This window comes from Vigna unguiculata, chromosome 1 (genome assembly GCF_004118075.2).
Source record: "Vigna unguiculata cultivar IT97K-499-35 chromosome 1, ASM411807v1, whole genome shotgun sequence".
Lineage (NCBI taxonomy): Eukaryota > Viridiplantae > Streptophyta > Magnoliopsida > Fabales > Fabaceae > Vigna > Vigna unguiculata.
This window is the reverse complement of record NC_040279.1, coordinates 5719343-5745732: the sequence shown is the minus strand read 5'-3', so window position 1 is coordinate 5745732 and position 26390 is coordinate 5719343. Positions and strand designations below refer to the sequence as shown.

The 26390-nt window shown below is 30.7% G+C and overlaps 2 protein-coding genes across 2 annotated transcripts; one reads left to right on the top strand and one right to left on the bottom strand.

Moving 5' to 3' along the window:
* Positions 1–10292: 10292 nt before the first annotated feature.
* Positions 10293–20244, top strand: LOC114179175 (chaperone protein dnaJ GFA2, mitochondrial-like). The gene is made up of 18 exons (XM_028065454.1): positions 10293–10553; positions 10689–10779; positions 11017–11103; positions 11373–11455; positions 12054–12137; positions 12252–12290; positions 12939–13028; positions 13552–13602; positions 13691–13778; positions 13904–13968; positions 14067–14141; positions 14391–14463; positions 14863–14954; positions 15054–15125; positions 19074–19130; positions 19215–19263; positions 19424–19490; positions 19774–20244. Exons 1-18 carry the CDS (start codon positions 10482–10484, stop codon positions 19868–19870), a joined length of 1332 nt encoding a protein of 443 aa, XP_027921255.1. The 5' UTR covers positions 10293–10481; the 3' UTR covers positions 19871–20244.
* Positions 20245–22947: 2703 nt separating this feature from the next.
* On the bottom strand, positions 22948–23373 carry LOC114187531 (protein LIM1). The gene has a single exon (XM_028075802.1). The coding sequence runs from the start codon at positions 23371–23373 to the stop codon at positions 22948–22950; it is 426 nt and encodes a 141-aa protein (XP_027931603.1).
* Between the last annotated feature and the right edge of the window lie 3017 nt (positions 23374–26390).

The window sequence follows — 26390 nt, the reverse complement described above, 5'->3', positions numbered from 1 at the left end:
TCAAGGCAAAAGACAGAAGAAAACACAGTGTTGGTTGTCTCACTTTCCTACACAATCTCACTACCTTGGTTTAAGAAAGGAATAATTTGATGAAGAAGCTGCATGAGCTTTAGTGGTAGCAATCTTAATATGGAAAAAGAAAACATAAAACAATGGACGAAAATCCTCTTGTTAACTCACATTACATGCATTCCAACACATGAGAAGAGTTACTTGGTATGAAACATGGAATCCTAAAAATAGTTTGATTTGTTTTTTACTAGGTTTGTGTGAAAATGATGTAATAACTTAATGAATGGGGTTATTTGGTTAAAGGAAGTGTTTGAAAGGATCAGTTCTTTCTTGAATGTGCAGCAATGTGAAAGTAGAGAAAAAGTGCTTAGCTGAAGTGCTTCTGCTGTGACAATTGCTCAAAGATGCTTTCCTTGTGCTTTATTTCCCTTCTCCTTTTAAGAATGTATATTATAATTTCTCCCTTTTATCTTCACAACTCATGTTTTTAAATTTTCATATTTTACCTTGCCAACTCAATCCCTGCCAAAAGTTGTTCATAGCTTCTTTGGTGATAACTTTTTAGGTTGGACAAGTCAATAAAAGATACACTTGGTAAGAATTAGACCCATAAACAAGATTTCTCTAATGGCTAAAATCCTTATTCGTTCACAATTGAATACTCTCTATTTTTTTTTTTAATAAAGTTCCAATTTTTAAACAACTAAACTACATCAATTTTGTTATATCGGTTTGTCACATATTTTATGTTCAATTCAGTACTTATATTTGAATTTTTCTCCATCGACATGGCATTGTATGTAAAAAACGACATTAATATTAATATATTGGAAAATGAAAATAATTTTTTGATTATTACATTTTGACAACTTTTTTTTACAATCTTAGGTGGTATCTTCTAAGTGATTTTTCATTTTTATATTTTCTCAATATTTCAAAAACCACTTAAAAAATGATACATTATATTGTAAGAGAAAGTTGTCAAAATTTAGTAGTCAAAATATCATTGTCCTATTAGAAATGATCTAATTGAATATTTAAAAAAAAAATAAGACTTAATTAAAAAAAATCAAATTGAATAATTGAGATAAAAAAGTTATGACAAAAATAAAGATTTTTTTTATAAATAATTTTCATATTTTTACATTTAAAATATGAATGTGAAACTTCAGACACAAACCAAAACACACTTTGGAGTTTTACAGTTGATGACAAATTATGCTCGTATATGATTTATATATACATGAGTGAATACTATTTGAATCTTGATATATGATTATTCCTAAAAAAATTCTTATTCAATTCATGTAAACTTTTTTTATTAGAGAACAAAGTTGATGCAGTGGCATATGATTTTTATCTAAAGTTGTTCTGATACATAATAGACTTTATGAAGTTGTTCGTTACTTCCTGGAATGAATATTTGCCTTGAGATTAGAAAGTTTTCCATGTTAAGGAATTTATCACAAGAACAAATGTGATTAGAATGAACTTTGTTCTTGGAAATCACTTTAAACTTTTAAAATGAACTTAATTGGGAAACACGTGTAAAAGTTGTAATATTATTATAATACAATAATAACTTGGTGTACAAATGAAAATTGACAAATTTTGAAATAATTACAAAAAAGATGTTGTGTATTTTAAAATTGAAAGGGATGCAAAAAAAAAAAGGTGATCAGGAGGTTAATACCATTTTCCCTTTAATATTTTGTTATAAAAAAAAAAACTGAAACAAATAGATTGAAAAATGTGTATCTTTATGTGAATGCAACAAAAAGAAAGAAGTACACGACTTTTTCTGCACTTTTTAAGATGAGTAGAAAAGAGAATTAAGTAAATTATATAAAACATATTTTATATCAATTAAAAATTAGTTTTTACTCTATTTTCAAACAGCAAAGATATATATTATTATTAAACAAATAGATTACAAATTAAAATAAAAAATTAGCTACACTACACCTCGAGTACATGTTCATCCAAATTCATTGCTAAAATATAAGAAAATATAGTATAGTGAGAGCTATAATTTCTTTTACAATTTCTCTCCAAATATTCAATGTCTTTCCTAAAATATTTCTTCTTAAATCTATCTCTTCCAAATTTCGTAAAATAAATTCAGTTTAAAATTCATACTCTTAAATGACAATATATTAATTATTTAATAAAACCATTTTGATAATTGGTTTATATGAATTAGGTATTACTTATCAGAGGAGAGGTTGTAATTTAGTTTTTGTTAAAGTAGGGTTGTGTTATGTCACTTTTTTGTGACTATTATTGAATAACTAAAATAATTTTTTTCAACATTTTTTATGAATGATTTAAGAAGTCAACTTTATGATTAATTTATTATCTTGAAGAACTTATTTCTGAATTATTAATATGTATTATCTTTGATCGGGATCTTTAATATTGTATAAGCTATAACTCATAGCTCTAATTCTATGTTAAAAATATTGACTTTACACTTAATTTAACCTCACCAAAACCGTTTGTAAAGAAAATTTTTCATTCACTTATATATTTAGGGATGACAACGGGCGTGACGGAGACGAGTTTTACTATCTCATACTTATTTCGAAAGAAAAAAATGCATCTTGGTCCACATACCCCAAACCAATGGGTATCAAATTTTTATCCCATTCTCATTCCCCTGAATAATGGGTATATATTTGTACCTATACTTATACCCGCTTTTTTATTTTTTGATGTTAATTAATTATGTTTTATAAAATAATAAAAAATTACAGTAAAGAAAATATAATATTATTATCAAATATTCAATATTAAAAGGATGGTGGTTTCTTCAATATCAAATATTTAGAGGTATATTATAATTATAATTGTATACATTTCACATTGGAATACCAAATAAAATTTAATGAGAACCAAAACATTTATTAAGTTTGCAAACTTGAATGAAACATAGTTGATAAAATTAAGAAATATTTCTAAAATAATATAAAAGGAAAACAAATATTCAAATTAAAAAGTATTTTAAATGTTTAGTTACTTCAATTTTTTAAATTGTAATGAAATCCCTTATTTTATACATTAATAACAGTTATAATACACTATTTGATCAAAATCACACAAAGAACTAAGATTAAACTAATAATAATAGAATTTTACCATTAATCTTTCATCTTTTGAACTTCAATATATGTTAAATGGTGATAAAAAAAATTCATGGCAATTACATTAAATTATTATATTATAGTAAATAAAATTTATTTATACCATTGATAAAATTACACGTAATGATAGAAAATAAAATAATTATACAAAAAATATCAAAATAGTATTATATAAGATAAAAATAAACAACAAATGAACTTAGAGAGTTGAAAACAACCACTTAGGTAGACAAAATGAGGCCCTAAGGAAAACCCCCAAGACGTACCCAACACCAAAAGAGCTGGAAAAATAGAGAAAAAAACAGAAGTTGGGTTCGACTTACTTGGAGGAAAGGACGTTCAGTTGCCTCGGAGGAGGGTTTCACAATTGCCCTAGCTCAACTTCTGCTTCAGAAAGAGGAGAAAGATAGTGAGATGTTCTAGTTTGAGGAGACAAAATGAGAAGTAAGTGAGCAGCGGAAAGGGGTCCTGAAAAACAAGTGGGTTGCCCTTGTGCCCTCTAATTGAACCAGGCCAAAAAAATTTAAAACATAAGTGGGCTTCACAATTTGTGATGCATAACTAGTGTTTACCTGCCCCATAATGGGCGCCAAAATGTTATAGCCAAAAAGACTTGGAGTCTGATCAAACAGCGCATTCAAAGTGTTCTCCCATCATATGCCCTTCTTTGTCCACTATCCTCCCAGCTCCCTCGATTCTTTTCTCCTCTTAATCGCTCTTTTAATGCCTCTTTAATGCATTTAATTTCTCTTTAATCCTTTAATCCTCTCACTTATCGTTATACGACATCCTAAGTCGATCTATTCTTTATCCTCATGAAGTATCCTATCTAGTAGGCCTACCACCACAAATTTCATAAGAAGTTGAATAATTAGAAGAAATAAAAAATAAAAAGGTGTGTAGTATGTATGTGTCTATATATATATATATACATATATATATATATATATATATATATATATATATATATATATATATATATATATATATATAAAGTTACTTAATAGACTATGAGTATTTTAAAAATTTAAACAGGGACAAGGATATGACGAAGATGGGTATTATGGTAGGTATGGGGACGAGGATGAGGTGGATATGTACATTTCCATCCTCATACCCAATTGAAAAAGTTTTAAATACTTATTGAATGAATGTAAATATATTATGTATATGCATATTCCTTGATATTACCAACTCTTATTAATCATGTGATCAAAAATTGAAACTTGACACTATGACATCTACTAGGTCATTATAAAAGATTAAGAATTTTGATGTTTTGTGACTAATATAAGATGATATTGAACGATAAAACCTAAAACCATAATATTGTTTTATATTAACAACAATATTTTATGTTTCTTAATATGTGGAGGTAAACAAACAAGGTGATAACAACCACATAATCTAATTAACAAAAAAAATTAAATTGCAGAGACCCGACTAAAAATATATAAAAATTAGGTAGGTCTTCATAGACTTAAAACTTAATGAAACACAATAATAAATACAAAATAACAATAACTACCATAATAATAATTTTTTTTATAATATCTTCTATAAATGATGTTTATATTTATTTTTTAATTATCTTTTAAAATTACAATCCCTATTAATGTGAGATCCCTTTCTTCTTCTCTCCTTAACTAAGCATGCCCAACCAATTCCTTCAAAACACCTTCCACTACCACACTATTCTCACTTTGCGCTCTCTACCTGTTGCTTCTCTTGTTCTTCATCCATAACCCTTCTCTTCTTGCGCTCAGATTGTAGAGGTGAAGTCCTTGCAGAGCCCCCTGTGGATTCCTCTCTCCGCTTCTTTCCTTAGAGTAAGTCAACAATCCCATTTTGATCTCCTTTTTGTTTTCAATTCGAAAATTATGCCCAATTTTGAGGATTAATCAGAGAACCCTTCTTCCACGTGACCTTGTGTTGCAAATTTTCGTAGGTTGAGTTGATGTTCTGTGCCCTTGCTGTTTGAGGTTGTGTCTTACCAAGTTTAGTTCAGTAAAAGGTAAGGGAAGTTAAACTGTTTCCTTAAATTTCGTTTAGGAACTACTTAATGATGGCTTTATTCATGTTGATGTGTTGTATTGATGATCAAATCACATGATTTTTTGTGAATGTAATTATGCTTGAAATTTTTTATTGCTAAGAATCTGGTGTTTTCGCCCAAGCGAGCAGCTTTCGCCTGAGCGAAAATACTAGAAACTCATCTTTGCCCTTTGTTCGAGTTGTCGCCTAGGCGAGGCATTTTCGCTTGAGTGAGAGAAAACCTATATTAAGCTAAAAAGCCTAGCCTGAGCGAGAACTCACAGAGTTTTTAATTGTTCTTTGTTTTGAGCATCGCTTAGGCAAGAATGACTCGCTTAGGTGAGAGGGCACTTGTCGCTTGGGCGAGACCTTCTAGCTTGAGAAAAAACCACTATAGTAGAGTGTTTAAATTTTGTATGTTATGGATGAATGAGTACCTTCAATTTTAAAACATAATTTGGGAGAATGAATATGCATGAAATGATGTTTAACAATAGGTGTAGTGTAAATGTGTGAATTTGGAATATGAGAGATATGGTTGATCTAGAATTCCAAGGGGAAATTCTAAGATGTATGTTCTAGTGTATGTAAGGGCATGAGGACTCACTATTGGGGGTATCCTGAAACTCCAATAATCATTCACGCTCAGATAGAGCATAATGGATTATGTTGTGAGGAGTAGTAGGAGGTCCTAGTCTTTGGACTTGATCAGGTCTTAGACGAGAAGTGGACTTACCTTGTGAGTGGTTGGGTGATAACCCCTTGAGGCCAAACTCTATAGAGTTTGGAAACCACACATAGGTGCTTGCCACAAAGAGGTCCAATGCCACTTACATAAATTTGTATAACTGAGTCTAATGTCAAATGTATTTTCTGTGTTATTGTAACTTAGTGTTTTTGCTGAAACATGAAATTGATATTATATTTATGTATGAACCGTATGTTTCTTTTAATCAATTTAGCTTACCCTTTTTCACTACAAGAAAATTGACTATTATCTAGGAAAAATTATCTACGAAATATTTTTCGTAGATAATTTTATTTTATCTACGAAAAGTAGTCATAGATAAAGTATACATTCGTGGGTAATAGAAAGTAAATTACGTACGAAAGTTTCATAGGTAACCATGACTCACTTTGGTTGAAAACTTTTCTACAAAGCATTACCTATGAAATTCTGCGTAGATAACAAATATCATAAAAAATATATAAAAATTATTTTAAAAAACTTTACCTACGAACATATTTCATATGTAAAAATCCTATTATTTTTTATTAAAAATAAAATATTTTCATGTTATTATGTTCGTTCAGACAATTTTTTTTTTCTAAGTTAGTAAGTTAGAAGCAATTGACATACCTCGAAACCTCCACACTCACTCACTCGAAGCCTTCATCACTCGAAACCTCCACACTCACTGGAAACCTCCATCATCGACATCACTTTGTCGCAAACGTAGGAACTTGACAACAACCTCCATCCTATACAACAACGTCGACCTTCATCGTCAACCCACGCAATGTGACTCCGTGGCAGAAATGCGTCCCGACGAGGTTAAGGTTCACGTTCACAAAGCAAAACCCCTTTCACAAACCAAAACATTGCGCACGAGAAGGAATCAAAAACCCTGTGCGAATTGGGGAAAAAATTGTAAGTGATGGGTTTACGGTTTTACATTTTGGGATGTATGTTGGTGGCTACGTTTGTGGGAATAATCCTCGTGAATAAGGTCCTGATGGCTACATATGGTTTTATTTTTGGTAGGACCTCGCCTTTACTTTTCCCATTCCCTCCCTTGAATCTTTGATCTACCTGCCTTTGATTTAAAAGATGCCATGCTTCTTTTTCTATGCGTTGTTTCGATAAAATACCTATGATGTTCATTCTTTTGGTGTCACACATGTATGTATTTGAAGGTGTAAAGAAGGGGAAAGCTTTTCGGTATGATAAAATTTTTTGTTTTATGACTGTAACTTCACATTGATATTATCTGTTTGCATAATTCCGATTGCACTACTATAGCATCTTGAATTAGGTCGTTGAAGATGTGGTTCAATAGTAATAACTATAAAATGGCCTAATAGACTGGATATGTCATATAGCGTGGGAGTGAACTAGAAAAAATCCTATAGGATGGGCATTTGACTTGGTGGTTTGTTAGAAACTATAATATAGAGACTTTGAATAGTTTATCGTGACTTTAGTTTCATTCTCTAAATGCTAATACTTTAAGTTGATATGTTTTGATTATGTTTACCTTTTAATGGTGTTGTTCGATATAAACTTTTCCTATGATTTTGAAGATTCATACATTATGTCTAGGTGGTAGTTGAATAGGGGATAAATTAGAACTACAGATGCTGTAAGCAATACTATGTTGTTCAGTAAAAGCGCTAGACAGAAAATCTGAGCAGAAGGTATGCATTCAGACAACAGGCTGAGATGGTACAGACTACTAACATTTTATCAGTGATGTGAATACCAAAAATATGCACAAAATCTCCAAAAAAAGAAAAACTTCTCATAAAAAAATTAATTGCAATGTTCAAGATAGGCGTTCAAAGTTTCTACTAGGAAAGTATTTTTTGAACAACCTTTCCATTTCTGTGTGTTTGTGCTTGGTCGTTTCTTTTGTAATGATCACTATTATGAGAGCATAGAAAGATGTAGGTATCCCTTCTTGGATAGGAGTTGAGACGGTATAGTAAGACTTGCTTGTGGTAATATCAGAGTGTATTTTTTGTTTTAGAGTTGGAACTTTCCTTTAACTCTATTTCCTGACAATGTTGTAAATATAGTCAACATTACTATAATTATTTTGGATGACTATATTAATACTCTATATTAACCTCCTTCCATTATTTAACAACTATTAAATGAGATGTTACAATTAATACAATGAACCATTACTGTAATGAAAAATATATTTAGGTGAAAATTTGAAGTTATATTTGAATGATTTAATAGTTTATTAAATTATTTTAAAACTTCTTCTTATGGGGTTGAGATTACACTTAGTCTTACAACTTCTTTGACTCTCCACTCTATGTTGATTGTTTGCTCTCTTTGTGTCCATTCCTCTGATTAGTTACTTACAAAATTCAAGAAAGTGTTCGATTTTAGTCAATTACGATCACTACAAAAGGTGTAAAAATATTAAATATTTCACATTCATGTCTTATTTATGGAGCTTTTGGTGAGCCTTTACCTTAACGAGGAAATAATGACAACCTAATAACTTTTTAAACTTGTTTAATGTGATAATCTACAAATCAGTCCTTAATGCTATTTTTTGTTTCATCCTATCACTTCTATGACTCTTTGGTAAGTATAAAACTAAATTTTAATTTAGTTGTACATTTTTATTAATATTTATGAAAGAACTATTTAAAATTTTAACATTTAAAAAAATGTAATTTAGATCGTACAGTTCGGAATTAATTTGCATCTATTGAAAATTAGTTATTTAATTCGAGATTTGAATCTAACGATACATCAATCTATATAGAAAACTTGTCTACCTTCAACTAAAAAGCTTAAGAGAAAGAGTATAAAGGTCAATTTGTTCTTTCCATCATGTGTGACCATTCTTAACTTTATATTTGAATTCTTAAAAACAATATTTATTTTATTATAGATAAAAACATTTTCTTTGACCTAACTATTTAAAGAAACCCTTCTTAGCATATATTAGTTATGGTGCATCAACCTTGAGTCCAAATTTTCAGTTGATTTTTTTTTATTGAAATAGAAAATATATCAATGTTGATATATTAAAGGTTTTTTAATATATTTCAAAATATTAAATTTAATGTTCATATGATGCATTAAAAAACAAACAGAATAAAAACCACAATAGAGGCAAACTTTATTAACAACTATTGCATTACTTAAACCCACTAGGTAATATTTTTTTCCCTATAATGAGTGGGTTAAAGTTTTTCTCTTATTCATTGAGGAGATATGAAAATGTTAAATACTATATAAAAATGAAAACCTAAAATATTATTATAAACTTTGGATTTAAAATGATATTGTTTTTATTGGACTAATGTCTTACTAATGTTATACAATAAACATTCGTTTAAGTCTATATTTTGATCTTGAGTGTTTCATGCGAATTTAATTAGGATGCAAACTTATGAAAATTACAGTATTATGAATCATATAATTATAGTATAAAATATTATGAGGGTTGAGAATTATAGAGATTATGAAAATATGATAAATATAAAATTTATGATAGATATAAGAAATATATTATAAGAGTAACTTGTTATCCTATTTTATTCATATATTCTCTCCCCATATATATATATATATATATATATATATATATATATATATATATATATATATATAATCAAATGACTTTATGTGATTTTTTCTGAAAATAAAGTCACAAAATTATTGATCCGAGAATTTTTTCATTTTAAATACGAATTTAGACAAGACACATACTTAAATGGATATGAACTTAAGCAAATGTTTAAGTGTACTTATTCATTCAACACTACAACTAAAACAATTATTTTTAAAGTATCAAGAGAAAGTTTTATGAATTTTTATTTGAAGATTTTGAAAAGGGATATTTTGATGATTAAAATACTAATTTAATAATTATATAATAATAACATATACAAATAATTAATAAGTTAAATAACGTGGTAATTCGATTATATTTTTAATTAAAGTTATCAACATGTCATTGTTTTTTTTAAGTTCTGTGAATAAGATAATTTTTAGAATCTTAAATTTTATGTTTACTAAGGCCTCCACAATAGATTTGTAATGGCGTCACGGAGGTGAGTTCAAGGAGGATTTTTTATTACGAAATGTTTTAGAATGATTAATTTAAAAGAATTAAAAATTAATTTTAAATTGTAAAATTTAAAATGTTCTTTTTCTGTTTATGAAGTATATATTTTTTCGAACGTTTTCGCAATGTACAATACAAAATCATTTTACTATATTTGAAAGAATATTTTTAAAAAAATATAAGAATTATAAAAATTTATTTTCGTGATTATATTGAGAGATGTGCTAAGAAACAATTGCAGAACTAATTGTGTTTCTTTTTATTGTATGAAATTATTATAAAGACATTTTCTTAAAAATTAAGTTTAAACCTTTCTCTGCCCCCTCTTCTCTTACTGACAACTAGAACCTTCCATCCAATTGCTCAAAGCATTAGGGTTTTTGGAAGGGGTTTTAGGGCTATTATTGCTCACATTCAGAAATCCCCAATTCTCCTTCCAAAGATTCAACACTTTTCATCGAAGTGCTCCCAAATGCTTCGCTCCAATGGCGTTAGGCTCCTCCGATCGCTGCCCGCTAAATTCATCCGTCACGCCGACGAACCTGTACTGAACAACCCTTCATCGTTCTCGCCCTTTGATTTTTCATTCATCATCCAACTTCGAATTTTGAGACGTTTTCTCTGCCTACTTTGATGCAATTTTGTTATGTTTGGTTGATTTATTTTGGATAAATCTCAGGTATATGAAGGAGTGTGCCAAAGGGGTTTTAGGACATTGAATTCGGGACGTTGTAATCCACCCAGAGTTATCGGGAACTTATTTCCAAAAGGTATGTGTTGAAGATAATAATGCAAGTTTCAATTTTTGCTTTGGATTTTTAGTTTTGTTGTGCGATTATACAAAGGAATAAGACTCTGCGAATGAGTCAGTTGTTTTTGGATTAGTTTGACAATTGTTGGTCCTAATGTTGTTTTTCTTATGTTGTATTGAACATCTTATTAAAAAAGTGGTCTCTGTGATTTTCTGTTTGTTTTTAGCTGATCTTTTCTTCTCTGTCTAATTGCAGTTGGAAATGGTATTACTTTGAAGAACTGGTTGCTATATGGAGCAGCTAATACATATTTGGGGACATCCAGGTCCATTCATGGGTCGGGTATAAAATGTGGATTAACTTTATGTGCTTGCCTTACTTTTCATTCTTGCTGATGTCACACCGAAATGCATTTGGAAATCTTGTTTGGTTATTCATGGCTTGTATTTTGTCTTTTCCTTTGGTGATGAAGTATAAGTGGCCCGAAGTTAATGCTACTTTTGTTGAATTAGCTCAGCAATTTCTGGTTTGGTCTTTCCCCTGGATGGATATATTTGTTTAGTGTCCCTTGAATTTGAATGATTTATTTTTTCCCCTCAATTTCTTTTCAGCATCATTGGCTAGAGACTATTATGAAGTGCTTGGTGTGAGTAAGAATGCAAGTTCTTCTGAAATAAAGAAAGCATACTATGGGGTAGGTTTTACTTGACTAGTTTAATATAAATGTATTTTTGCATCAACGAACATTTTTGAAGCTTTAAGTGAACATTTGACTTATTTCCTGGTAAAATATTGTGATTTCTTACCTTTCCTGGTTGAAAGGTGTCACATGTTACATTCTCTTTTAATTCCAAGTCTTGCCCAAAACGTTTTGCAAACTGTTTCCTTTTCTTATAGTATGTATTGCTGTCATTTCCCAAGTGGGCGAGATTAAAATGGTTGTTTGGATTGTGTGGGTAGAGCTTGTTTTCTATCATATTGCTGTTACGTATGCCAACCACTCATTAATGTTATATAATACAGAAATACGTCTTTTCTCCTTTTGCTGTTTAATTTTATACTTGGTTGTTGGCACCTGTTTTATGATTTTCTTATTCGTAATACATCCCTCTGTAAGATTTTAGTACCTACTGTAGTTGTATGTTTGTGAAAATATTTCATGTAGTTCCCTTTATTTTTCCTTTATTCTCGTGACAAATTCTTCAAATGCACTCGATGAGCTTGAGTTATTTGTCTGAAATAATTCTATTTCTGCCTTTTTTCTTACTTTTTATTTTCTTCATATTCTTCAGCTTGCAAAGAAGCTCCATCCAGACACAAACAAAGATGACCCTGAAGCTGAAAAGAAGTTTCAAGAAGTTTCAATGGCATATGAGGTGTACTGTTGTTGTGCTTGTTATTTATGTAGAGCTCCACTGTAAATTGTTATGTGATGAGTGAACTGGATTATGATTTCTTGACTCCTCCCCCTTTGAATAACTGCATTGTAGGTTTTGAAGGATGAGGAAAAGCGTCAACAGTATGATCAGGTCTTATGCTTTTCCAGAAATACTTTTGTTACCTTTGCCAAACATGTTTTGTTACTCTATTGGGGTAAATTTATAGGGCAGGTTACTGATTTTATTCACAAGAAACCTACATTATAGATCATAAGAGCATAACAAGGGAATAATAGCTGGACTCAGGAGACCTCTGTTTTATGGAGTTGGAGGATAGAGATATTTGAGGGGGAAAAGTTGAACAAAAGGATTGGGCGGTTACATTATCACCTTTTTTTAGATGTGTTTGGGATAACTGTAAAAATCATGTTATTGCTATAATTGATTATATGAATAGTCAATTATTCTTATAATAGATTATAATGAAAATTAGTTTTAAGATAATAAATTTTGTTTGTTATTGGAAAATAGCAAACAAAAGTATAAAGTTGAAAGGGAAAAAATGCTATTGGAAAACAATTATAAGCTAAAAGTTTCAAGAGTCATAGTCAATTTAATTTTCAGAAAAAAAGAAGCTTTTACCAAGTTCAATGATACACACATCTGATATTGCAAACAACTTTTTAACCCCCAAAAGTGTCTGAAATCTTGAAACTAGTCTTTTCCATACATACTCTTGTTTTATTCTTATTTATTAATCATCTCAGTGATTTGATTTGATTTAATATGGATATGTAGATTGGCCATAATGCGTACGTAAACCAACAAAGCTCTGGTTTTGGAGGTGACAGTGGCTTTAATCCATTTGAGCAGATATTTCGAGATCATGTAATTACTTGCTGCTTTCTATATTCTTGCTATTGGTCATGTCTCACTGTGTATTGGTTCGTTCTATATAATTTTTTGGTAGTTTTGTCTTCATTGCTGTAGATATTTTATTAGGAATTTTGCTTAATAGAAATAACTATGTAGTTCTAATTTTAAATATGTGATGTTATTATTGTTGTTGTTCTGTTCCGTTCTGTTCAGACACTAATCATGCAGCTGCATCAGTTACTAGTACAGTTTAATGGTGGAATAATCTGTTTAGTTTTTAATAGTTTACAAATACACAGCTTCAATAATCATACAAACAATCAAGCATCTTAATTTGTATATGTTATGTTTGTTTGTGCCTCTGTTCTGCTTTTAAATTTAATTGTAGTAGAAAATAATAATTAGAAAATTATGATTCAATAAATAATTGCATTATAATAAATAAAAATTGATTAAGAAATTTGCTTGAATTACATGTCCCACATTTGAAGACTACTGTGCTTTTCTCTTAGCATTTCCCTCAAATTGTGGTCAGGATTTTGTCAAGAGCTTTTTTCATCAGAATATTGGTGGAGAAGATGTCAAGGTTCTTTTTCTCTTCATATCTTCTGGACATTTCTAACTATTCTGGCACTTATTTGTGGAAATGCAACTTGCTCTATTATTGTTCACAGACTTTTATTGAACTATCTTTTATGGAAGCTGTCCGAGGATGCACCAAAAATGTTACATTTCAAACAGAAGTGCTCTGTAACACTTGTGGTATGGTCATGACTTAAACATAATTTACATTCTTAGATTTTAGCTGTCTCTACTATGTGTAATTTAGTTTGCAAGGCATGTGCACTGGAAGGTGACAAATTTTTTCTCTTTGTTGACTATTTCAGGTGGGAGTGGTGTTCCTCCTGGTACAAGACCTGAAACTTGTAAGCGCTGTAAAGGATCAGGAGTGGTCAGTATTGTCTTAAATATAAATTTCGTTAATAATGTATTATTATTGTTATTATCATGATAATGATGTTAACCTGATGGCTTTTGTTATATGTCCAGACATTTGTACAAACTGGCATATTTAGGATGGAGAGTACTTGTGGTACCTGTAAGGGAACTGGCAAAATTGTATCGGTATGATGCAAACATTTAACTTTTTTCATATCAATTCTCTTATTCTGTAAATTTGGATACAGTGGATTTGGCTGTGATTCATGTAACTTGCCATGTTGCTTATTATTGTTGCTTTTCTATTTCCTATTTAGCGGCAATCCATATAAATAAATTATACAATGAATAGTGTAGATTCATCATATTCATGTATTTGTACTTATTTTTCATACAATTAGCTTGTAATTTTGTTCTTTTCTTTGATGGTGTCAGAATTTCTGCAAGTCATGCAATGGGGCAAAGGTTACCAAAGGAACAAAATCAGTCAAATTGGATATTATGGCTGGTAACAACTTAAAATTTTACAGTGCATTGTTTTGGGTGAATCATATTCATATTACAAGTTGCGAAGAAATAAGTCAAATGAATGAGTAGTTTTCCTATGGATTTTTCCTTATATTGCTTTTTGGAATAAAGTTTGTTTGGTAGAAGCTAGGAAGAGATCAATTACTAACTCTGACTTTTGCCATTATGTATTAGTATTAATCTGACAACGAGTACAATCAGAAACAAGCTACCGTATTTTACAAATAGAAAAGTAATGCTTTTGATCACTGACCTTTTAATAATTTAGAGCAGTGTTGGGTGTTGACTATCTTTCTATTGACTAATTTGATTTTATTAATTGTGGGAGCTAAAAGGAAAAAAAATGGGTTGAGCGATTGACATGCTCTTACATATGTAGGAATTGACAACAATGAAACTATAAAGGTTTATAGAAGTGGCGGTGCAGATCCTGATGGAGATAACCCTGGTGATCTTTATGTTACTATTAAGGTGACTGTTTAATCTATTCATTACTTGGTCATCATTTCCATTTTTCTCCTATATCTTCTCTCAAGCCCAATTATTTATTTATCATTTTCCTTTGAGCAGGTCAGGGAAGATCCTGTCTTCCGTAGAGAAGGATCTGATATTCATGTAGATGCTGTCTTAAGTATCACTCAGGTAATGTTTCTCTATTAAACAGTTTGAAGCCTATTTCTAGTTGATTTTTTTCAGCTTTCTATTTACGTATACCTGTATTTGTTCGTAGTATCAGTTTATAATTCTGGGGAAGCAAATTGGTGTCATGGCATAGATAGAGAAAATGTTTTGACCAAGTTGGACATATTTTTGCATATTTGTTGTCAATCTGGGATCAGTGAAATGCTCCACCTATTCTTAACACTATGGAGTTGTGACACCTTCATTGGGGTTGGGAGGGGAGAGGGATAATCTTTACTTTTCCTTTTACCAAAGTAAGCCTTTTTGTGTAAATCACCTTCCCCTAGCATTACGACCGTCATGTTTGACACGGATTGCAGTTGCCTCTAGACTCCAATCAGCCTGAAGCAACTAAAAGTTACTTCTGTGTGGTTTACTTATTTCTTATGCAGATTTGAAAAATAATGTGAATTAGAAACGGAGATAAACATGCCATACAGAAATTAAATTATGTATAGATGTGTATTTTTCATAATAATAATTTATATTGTCGGCTCTGTTTGTATTTTATTTACCATTCTAGTATATTCCATGGTGGCTGGCAAATATATGAATTAAATAGTCATGACGTAGTAATTGATTTGATTCAAACACTTCTTGGTTACATTCATAGGTTTTTCCCGATAATTTCTCTATCTCAAATATGATTACAAGAATTTTAACCATTTCCATATTGTCATTACACATGCCTTAATAATACCCTTTATGAAGAGTTCTAAGAAATGATATCTCCATTACAGTGAACTCTCACAAATGGTCACTCGCTTGCATCTGCTTTCTTTGCTTGCTTTGGTTGCGATGTTTCATCTTCTTTTCATGATCTCTTTATTGTAAAGGAAAAAAAATTCACGATTCCATTCATTAAGGAGACTCAATGAACATCCGTTATCTTATCCCACAGCCACCCAACAACTGTGACCACTATCTCTGGCAACCACCCAATGGCCTGTCTGACTGTCTACTAGTTCCACCTTGGATTATTCCAACAACCAACCAACAAACCACCATGCTGTGACCACTATCTCTGGCAACCACCCATTGACCTCTCTGACTGTCTACTACTTCCACCTTGGATTATTCCAACCAACCGACCTACAAACCACCATGCCTTTATTGAAAAGGCTGTTTTGTTATCATTTCATTGTTATTTAAAGTAAAAAACTGGATTTTATTGTAAGATTTTGACTTATTTCATAATTTTTCAATATTTATCATGTATTTTTATTTTTATTTTGGTTGCCATACATTGGCAATTTGCTAGAATGCTTTTTGCTGGCTGACTGCCATAGTCTGCCATCTACTATCAATAACCCTGGCTATCCCATTTCTCCGCAGACCCTCTCATTTTGGTGAAGTCCAAGAATGAAAATACTTTCCTCCTACTAAATTTATTTGGTAAACTGAAATTTCTTTCCAACACTTCTTTCAATTAAAATTTCATAATAGCTCCTCTTTGCAAAATTTTGCCTTCTCGACTTTGCTGTGACTATTGCCTTCCCTTCCAAAGCTAAGTGCCTCCCTTGTACACCTTTCATTCCTACTTTGTACCAGCATACCCTTGAAGTGCCATATTCTCCAATGAAGTGATACTGGCAGCAACAAAAGATACAAACCATTTTCTCACTCCAAACGTCTTTCATTTTCACTTCATATTTCCTAACGTGAAATGCTCAAACTCTTAGCTAGTTTTCAAGTTGTTAAACATCGCATGGTCTCTACAAGTGTTCTTTGAAGTACTAAAATCCATCTCTTATTTTGATTTAGCAACCTCCTGCAGTTGCCAATCTACACATCTTCATCAAAGTTTTTTACCATGTTATCCTTGAGTTGTCATTATCTCTATAGATAACTCAGTTTTTTCCAGTTCCTCCCTCATCTGTTGCATTGATCTCGCAAATCCTTCTCCCTACAACAGTAATGTTGCATGTTTCTCATATCATGTTACTGATGTGGTTGCAATTTTGTTCTTCCTCTGAATCCATCATGTCTCCTTGATTGACTCCTTTCTTAGTTGGTCTACTCCAGGGCTAATGCTTAACCTTCAGTATCAATATTTTCGTTTCTCATCATTCCCTCTTTCCTTTGGAGCACAAGTCACCTCATCCAACTTCGACATTGTGTTACCTAATAGCAATGTTTCAATCACAGGTTTGTATGGCCTTAAAAGTTAGGCCAACGACTACAATGCCACTCCTCATTATAGATTGGCATATGCATTTAAGAATTGTCACAAGGGGTTGATTTATTAGTGTAGTTATGGGGATTACCTCTCATCTCCATTTTGTGTTGATATAAGCTTGGATGCATAGTTCTTCTTGAGTTTCTTCCACACAAGGCCTTCAATGCTGTGTCCTTCATCACATACTTGATGACAAGAGCTAACCTAATCATGCTCACAACTTTATTTGGATCTTTTTCCCTACCTTTTCATTCATGTAAGTCAACTTTTTCATCTACTAAAGCCAGATCGAGACATTTCTGCATTATAAGCCCTTGAATTGTATTTACGAAAACTAAAGTTTACTTTTTAATCAAATATCAACATCTCAAACTTGTGTTACCCACCATGGCTATGATACAACTGTTGGGGAAAAGCCCCAATGCAATCATGCACATGCCCAATTGATAAGATGGAACGGACCACAATTCACAGGATTTAGCACCTTCTTGCCTACGTCCGTGAAACCATCCCATAAGAGATTTGCTGTCTCAGATTATTACAGTTTTAGCCACCCCATTAGTGTAACGCTCTGCAAACTTCCCCATTAAAGAGTTCTAAGAAATTGTAATACTCATTACAAGAGTCTCATTCACACGCTTTTCTTCTCTTGTTTTGGTTTTTGGATGCTTCATCTTCACTTGAACCTGTTTATGTAGGAAAAGATTCATTACTCTATTCATGAATGAGACTATTTAGAAATGAACTTTAACCCCAATTCAATCTTACAAAGTTTATATACTATAATCTAACCTTTTCTCCACTTGATGTGGGCTCTTCTACACACCTTATGCCGAAGATTGAACATCTCAAGTGAGACTAGAGGGAAACTCAATAGTGGGTGACATGAGGCCCAACACCTTGCTAGGATAGGCTTTGAATGACTTTGATACCATTTTAAGAAAGTAGAATTTAAACTAAATCAATTCTCCTACAAAACTGGCTTGGTAAGGCACTCCACTTATGCATTTATTTGAAAAAATAAATAATGGAATTCTTCTTAGAATACATCTCTTGACTGTCCATCTTCATTTATTTGAAAATTTGGATTGTTCTTCCAATATGATGCTAGCATCCTAATGACTCCATTCTAATCCATTTACCTGCATTCCCTCTTGCAACTCTAAAAAATATCATTTGGCAAACTAAGTGTGTGTTTGATTTTCAGTTTGGGAGCTCAAATACAAGTTTACTTTGCATTGAAAGTCACAAATGATGTTTGGCAAATTTTTATTTTGTTTCATTGAGCTCCAAACGTGGGTTGCTTTGAAAGTAAAACCTTAAAGCTTTCCGTTGAGTGAGATTTTCAGTTTCATTTAACCAAACTTAATTTTTCTAACTGCAATCCAAACACACCCTAAATGTGCTTATTATAAGTTCTGTTTTTAAATCTTTAGACAAGAACTAGTTAAATAAGTGACCCTGCGAATTATAAATCTTCATGGACAAAAACAAACAGCAGGTTTTGGAAAATGTTAGTTTATTCCTGATTGACTTGAAGGTGTTCGAACATTTAAATAGATCTGTGGTTGGGGAACTAGCAATCATCAACCTTTTTTAATTCTGGTAGATTTATGGTTTCTTTCTATTTTTTAAATGTTTAGGATCTGAAACATCTTACTATTGGTTTTTGTTGCATTATGGGGAGTACTAAATATTGAAAATAACTTGAATGCTATATTTATTTTCAGGCAATTTTGGGTGGAACGATTCAGGTCCCAACTCTTACTGGAGATGTTGTTCTTAAGGTTTGTGTTGCTTTTGTACATAATTTCTCATGGCATTTTGGTTTTGGTAACTGATGATGTTTGATGATGGGTTGTGATTGGCAGGTTCGTCCTGGCACCCAACCTGGTCAAAAGGTGGTTTTGAAAAAGAAAGGTAGGTTATATGATGTCGTATATTGGTAATTTGAGAGTATTTTACCAGACAGCATTGTGTGAAAGTATATTTTAAATTCCATGAACCTGTTCGATGGATTTTAAATGTTCAGTTTAAGGTGATTTTTTCATCTTTACTAACTTGTTTGTTCTCATAACAGGGATCAAGGCAAAAAATTCTTACACACTTGGGGATCAATACGTTCATTTTAACGTCAGCATTCCAAAGTGAGTGTTATATTTGATGTCGATTGTTGTTTATGAACTACTATGTGCATGCTGGAAATTCCATTTGGAAACAGCTCCAAACCCTGATTTTGTGTAAAAAGTTAGTCTCTTCAATTTTGTCCAAATCATGATTCAGAGGCTTCAAATGGGGAATAAACACCTCTTGCTCACCCCACAAATAAAAATAGTCTAGGATCAGATTGTCTGGGGAAAGATTTTTCTTTGTGATGGTATGATAGATGTCTATAATATAATTGATCTCTTTTTATGTGATGTTCTGCAGCAACCTGACAGAGAGACAGCGTGAATTGATTGAAGAGTTTGCGAAGGAAGAACAAGGGGATTTTGATAAACAGAGAGCTGCATCTGCTTCTGGTTGAAAGCATTGCTAGATTTGCCAAATCATGCTCAACTAGGAGGGTGTTGAAGTTTTGTAGGATTAAGGACTGGTAATTTTGTCTCTTCCACTTTTTTGATATGTAATATTTCTCATCCAAGTGATGACAAAGTTCAAAATTTTTAAATTAGAAGGCAGTCCCCTGTGCTCCTATAGGCTAGTATTCTAGTCAGTGTTGTATATAGTTTCTTATCACACACAAGGGCGCAAATCACTGAATGTGATTCTTTTTTCTACCTACTATCATCACATCACATATAGAGGAGCCTTAATAATTGGGCCATGGGTAAACTATAACATTTTCTTCACAGTATTATCTTAAAACATTAAACAATACATATTCATTTGTCCCTGGATGAGTGTGCTATTGTTTTCTCATTATGCTAGTGATGATTAAAAAAATGTGATTTAAGTTTTAAGGGGTTAACAAAGGTAACTTATTGTAAGTTATCGAATTTAACATTGTCTTTCTTCCTTTTAAATGCTTTGGTGAATTTGTTACTTTTTTCGTGGACCAGTTTACTTTGGTTTGGAAATCAACTTCACATTAAAATGGAGGCAGCTTCTTCTTGAACCTCCATATGTTTCTTCCTGCACCCCATAAATTTGTGCTCCAGACTATGTAATTGGGAATGTAAATTTTGTATTTTAGATTTTTTTATTCCATAATTTATAATTCAAAATATATATTCTTATTTATTTTGGAATACATAATCCGGATTATATAATTTGAAATGCTTATTTATTTTTTATCGTGGAATCTGAAATGATTCGAAATACAAAAATTTATGGGAGTGTAGGTCAAAGTTATGGAAGTGCATGAAGGAATAGCTTAAAATGCAATTAATTACAGATTTATAATAGAAAAAAATTGACTTTAAACCAAATGATTCTGTTTTATCTAGAGCTATAAATCCTGTCGTGTTTGTTTTTCTAGGTGTTCTTATATTTATACTGAAGTTGTAGACATGTTTGTTTCTAAAAGTTTTATTTATTTAATTTTTTGAGAAAAAAAGTTATATTTATTTGGTCTTGGAAAATTGTGGAAGTCGTGTTTAGTTTTTTGAATCTTGGTAACTTGATTAAGATTATTAATATATGGACAATGTGCATAGAAGAATAGCTATGGTAATATGTGAGAAGAGTTAAGTGTTTTACGCAAATTTATTAAAAAAAAATGCACTCCTTTTTAAATACTTTGAAAATATAATATGAACATTTTCTAATAACCTAACCCTGCTTAGCATTGAACTGTTATTACTATTTGAAGATTGATCTTGTATTGGTGCATGTTTTGGGTGATAATGCATTTAAGTTAAGAGTGACTAAAATTGCAATAATATTAAATTGGTTTTTCTTAGAAGTAAGATGTTCAAATTGTATTTTTAAAGAGATAGTAAATATTTTTACAAGAGATAATATTGTTCAGCTTATATTTAATAAGCTACGAGAGATAATATTGTTCAGTATTGGTAGTTGATTAAGTTTTAATTTTAAATTTAAATCTAAATAAAATAAAATAAGATTTACGAGGTAATGTCTTAAAAGAATAAACTATGATGGGTAAATAGTAATTGAAGTCCAATTTTAGATTTTTTTTGTCCATAATTTTGATCTCGGTTCCCAATTTTGGTTAATAGTGTGTGTGTCTATCTCCAAAATTGGAGCTGAATTTGTGAAAAAGAATGCAAAATTCATGGTTAAAAATTTGAAGGAACTAGCCATTATAAATTGAACATTAATTAAATATGAGTAAAACCACGTAGCATGTTTTGTAGTTGTAAAAAAATTGCAAAGTTCAGTAAGAGAATATTTATAAAAGTACTTTCACCAAAAGAACAGGACTATTTATTTCACTTTTCATAATAAATTAATTTTTATGTGTTTTTTTTCATCTTTCTACCGTATTGAAGAAAATAAGCCATTTTAAAAAAAATCAAATTTGTTTTTTATCTTTAATTTAAATCTCATTATTTTCTCTTAGCTAAATTACTTATTCTACTATAACATTCTTAATCTTTTGAACAATTATAAAAAAAAAAACCATACAACATGTGGTAAACTAATCTATCCATCTCTTAGAAGATTATTATAAGAAATCACTCCATAAATTACTTCTCAATAAAAAACCTTTATTTCTAATAACATTCCATCTATCGTCAACTTGATTTTTTCACATGCTTTCACCTGCATAAAGAGACGATGAAGGTTAATCTTCTTTCACTACCAATACATTCATAGAGAATAACACAAACTATTTCATAACAATTCTTTTCCTTTCCCTCAACACTCTTACATAATAAAAATGTTACAATGTATGATTTAATGTATTGATGAATACAATATTTAACAAATTTCTCGATGAATATTTCTAATATAGAAAAAAATATGATGAATTTCTTTATAAACTAAAATTAACTGTGAAATTGTAAGAGTTCATTCATATAACTTCTCTAAATTCTTGTTTTCAGTTTTCATACAAACTTTATGAAAAAAAACTAATTTATTTTTCGTTTTTAGAAGTACTTGGTAAATTTGTGACACGAATAAAATTTATTGAAACAAGATTTATCACTGTTTAATAACAAAAATAATATTAACCATTAAGCCGGATTGTTATAACCTCTTTCAATTTTATTTTTCTTTTTAAAAAAAGCTACCTTTAAAGTTTATTATGTATTTTGGTTTCAATCTTTAGATAAAAGATAAAAAAACATCTACGATCTGAACACTAAACAAATGATACCTTACAAAATCCAACTGTTTTTAAATCATGGACAACCAAAATATAGTAATACACTCTAATTCCTCATATAATTTATTTAAAATAACTCTAGAAAACTAAAATGGATTATTTTATTCAAAACTGTATTTAAATGCAAAATAATATTGTTGTCTAAATGATAACAAACATAAAACTATGAATGACCTTCTGAATGTTGGAGAGACTAGAGATTCCAAATATCACCAATATTCAAGAAATTAATTACATGATTCTAAATCAACATTGGTCTTATATATTAAATCTTCATGAAACAAACCCATAACACCATCATTTGTTTAAATTTGAAGAGTTCTAGGATTAAATGTGATATAAAAATCAGTAAAACCATGAATCATATGATTTAGTTTTATGTATAGAAATTCAATGTCCATGTTCATATATAGTGTATCAGCATTGAAAGAGAGAGAAGAAAGGTTACATGGTTGAAAGTTTGTGGTGCACTTGTTTGGGAGTTGTGAGGCCATGTTACGGTCTACCCCAGAAATTGGAGGGCCATTGACAAGGACACACAAACAAGGTTGCCCTAATGCCCTAAGGGCATTGCAACATGCATCAGTTGGTGGAATTGAGCTAAAAGGAGCAACTGCTGCCCTACAAGGAATGAGTTGCACAAGAGAAGAGAAGAATGTGGTTGTGCATGAACTGCTTTCAACTTCTGCCACTAAACCTACCATCATCATCACCAATGTCACTGCCCTCATGTAACTACAAAACTTCATCTTTCAATTCTTGCTGTGTTGAGAATATTTATGAGGGTTTGGTTTTATTTATACATATCATTTATGCTCATGTCATGCATCATACCTGTTCTAACTAAGTCTCATTCTAGTCATGCTTACCACAGAGAGAGATCCTCATCAATGTGATTGTGCTGAATGCTAACAGTTAGAAGATTCGAATGATGTGATTTTTTCCATGAAAATTTGTAAAACTGCATCTGCTTTTGTAAGATAAAATAGTTAACAGTATTTAATTATATGTTACATGAATATAGATCTACTTAATAAGAAAAAGTCAGGTGTAATCATTACAATTTAAGCTCATGAATGACTTAAGTTTGATAAGAGTTATGTCATTAGTACAAATTTCCTTATAACTAATAACAGTCCAATAACTTGGTGCAACAACTATTATCGATCTTAATTGTTTCTTATCATGATAAAATTGGTTGTTATATAGTAATGCACATGTAGGATAATCTGTTCAGATATCAATATGAAATTTTTTGTCTGAAACATGTGATTAAGATAAGTTTAGATCTTCAGAGAGTTAGAACCATTATGCAGAGTTTCCTTCTGAAATAACAATTAATATTCTGCATGTTTTTAATTTTATACGTGTAACCTGAGGAGCTGCACATCGTTAATATAAATGTCTGACTGAACAAGGTTAAACATAAAAATCATGTAGTATTCTTTAAACTAACATGTTTTTAAATTAATCACATAACGTTAATGTATAATTATGCAGTTAAATTTATTCATAAAATTACTCTCACTGGACACAATCCCTATATCTACTTTATCTGTCTACCTATCAAGTTTGGATGATTCTGTTTTCTGTGATCAACATAATTATAGCTTTGGATGCTGCTAACAAATTTAGTAATACTAATATTTGCTAAAAAGATGTGTAGACAATTCAATAGTAAGTAAAAATTAAGGGACTTAAAATTTTGAGATATATTCAACTGCTACAGATGATGCTTTCTCAAAGCAAGTGAAGTTGGTCCCCTAGGCTTTCAAATGTTCAGAGTTGATATTTTCATCAAGTTTTCAGGTTCTTTCCCATAAAGTTAAGAATTATATGCTTCCTCAATTATTAGGATTTTCTCCTTTCTCTTGTTTTTTCCATTTTTCTGTTCTCCTTACTATTATAATTTATATCAAATCCATTGTCATCCTACTTGTTAGATATATGTTTGTTAATATAAATGTTTGCAGAACAATCTACGTATGTTTTCTTTTTCATTTTTTCATCTTTGGAATATAAGCTTTTTAAAGTTCTTATACATGTGGGGTATCAAGTGAAAGCTCTTTACACAGTGTAAAATGAAAATTGTAAATTTGAGTCATACAATCACACATGTCAAGACTCAAAGTGATCACATGAACACTAAAAATCATTAGTATTTTTCTCTATCTTGGTGAGTGCAGATTTATTATTATATTTCTCATAAAACTTTTCATTTGATACCTTCTATCTATCTATCTATGGTATGATTGTCGTTTCCATGCAACATAGTCACTATAGAACTTATGTAATTAGGAGTTTGTGTTTTTAATAATATAAGGTGTGTTCTTAATTTTTTGGTTATAGTTTTTTTACATGATCATTCCCTGAGGAGCCTTGCCCTGTTCCCTCCCCAAAGTATGTGTTCGTAGATTTCTGCAATGTTCACATCTGAGTTTAAGTTTAAAGTCACTTTATTCAATATTCCTGATATTTTTGTGCCTCGTATTGCATCTGATGCCTTTGCTTTTTAAATTTTGATACCCCATTATCATATATTCCTTCTCTGGAGAAATCCAGGAATGAGGGTAAAAAGTAGTTCTTCCAATTTTTCTTTATTGAATTGTGGTTGAATTTCTTGCCTAGGTAGATAATGCAGAAGGGTGTGTATAGCAGACACAAGGTAAACTATCATCAGCTTGAAGATATGGTTTTTTCTACTTCGTTTTGCATGTGTAACTAAAAACTAACAATCATTGACGTTTTTCTTTAATTCAATGCAAATACAGGGCCACCAATTTTTTAAACTTAAAATTAGCACTTTTATAGCAAATATGATTTTTAAAAATCAGTGCAGATAAATTTTATTACTTATAAAATAGAAAACTAGTTATTTTAACAGTAACATATTAAACATACACTCAAGAAAATAGAAATTTACATACTTTATTAAAAAACAATTTTGTTTTATAAAAAATAAATATAAACAAATAAGCCCATAGTTCATAGAAGAAATAACAGCATAATTTTGGAATTAAAATTTGATCTTCCACCTTGTAGTTTGGTCTGGTGTTATTATCTCAATCCATAAGCATGTGCAACATAAAATTAGTCGTTTTAAGTCATCTTACAAGGGTGAAGAATTATTTACACTTGTCTTTCGATTATGAATGAAGGTCATGTAACAGAAATACTGGTAAAGCAATAAAATCTGGATCAGTAAGGCCCTCTAGAAGGGTTCTACAAAATACAAAATTTAGGAGATAAATTTTGCTTTTTGAATTTAGGAGATAAATTTTCCATTAACCAATTGGTCTATCTTTGCTTCTGAATGGATCGGTCATTGTGTTTTGCTCAGGTTATCAATGATTTCTATTCAATTCAAAACCATGAATAGTTTTAGTATAATAATGTAGCTCAAACTCATCTCATCTTCCACATAGCACAAGCATATATGCAATAATGAGATAAGATTATGTGTGGCATGTAAATGCCTATCACTCAACTTTCTGTGTCGACTCTTAGGAAATGAGAGCAGGGATTGTACAGTAAAATTGTTGTGATCTTTTGAGGAGATACACTAGGGAAATTCATGAGTAATGAGCCATGAACAAACTAGGGAACTTTATGATGCAGTTCACTCAAACTATGCAGTTTAATTCAACTAATCTACACAGTTATACAGTTCAATTCTTTCAACTCATAAAGTTCAATTTTACACTGGCTTAGTTAAGTTCAGTCTATGCATTTTGTAGACACTTGCCTA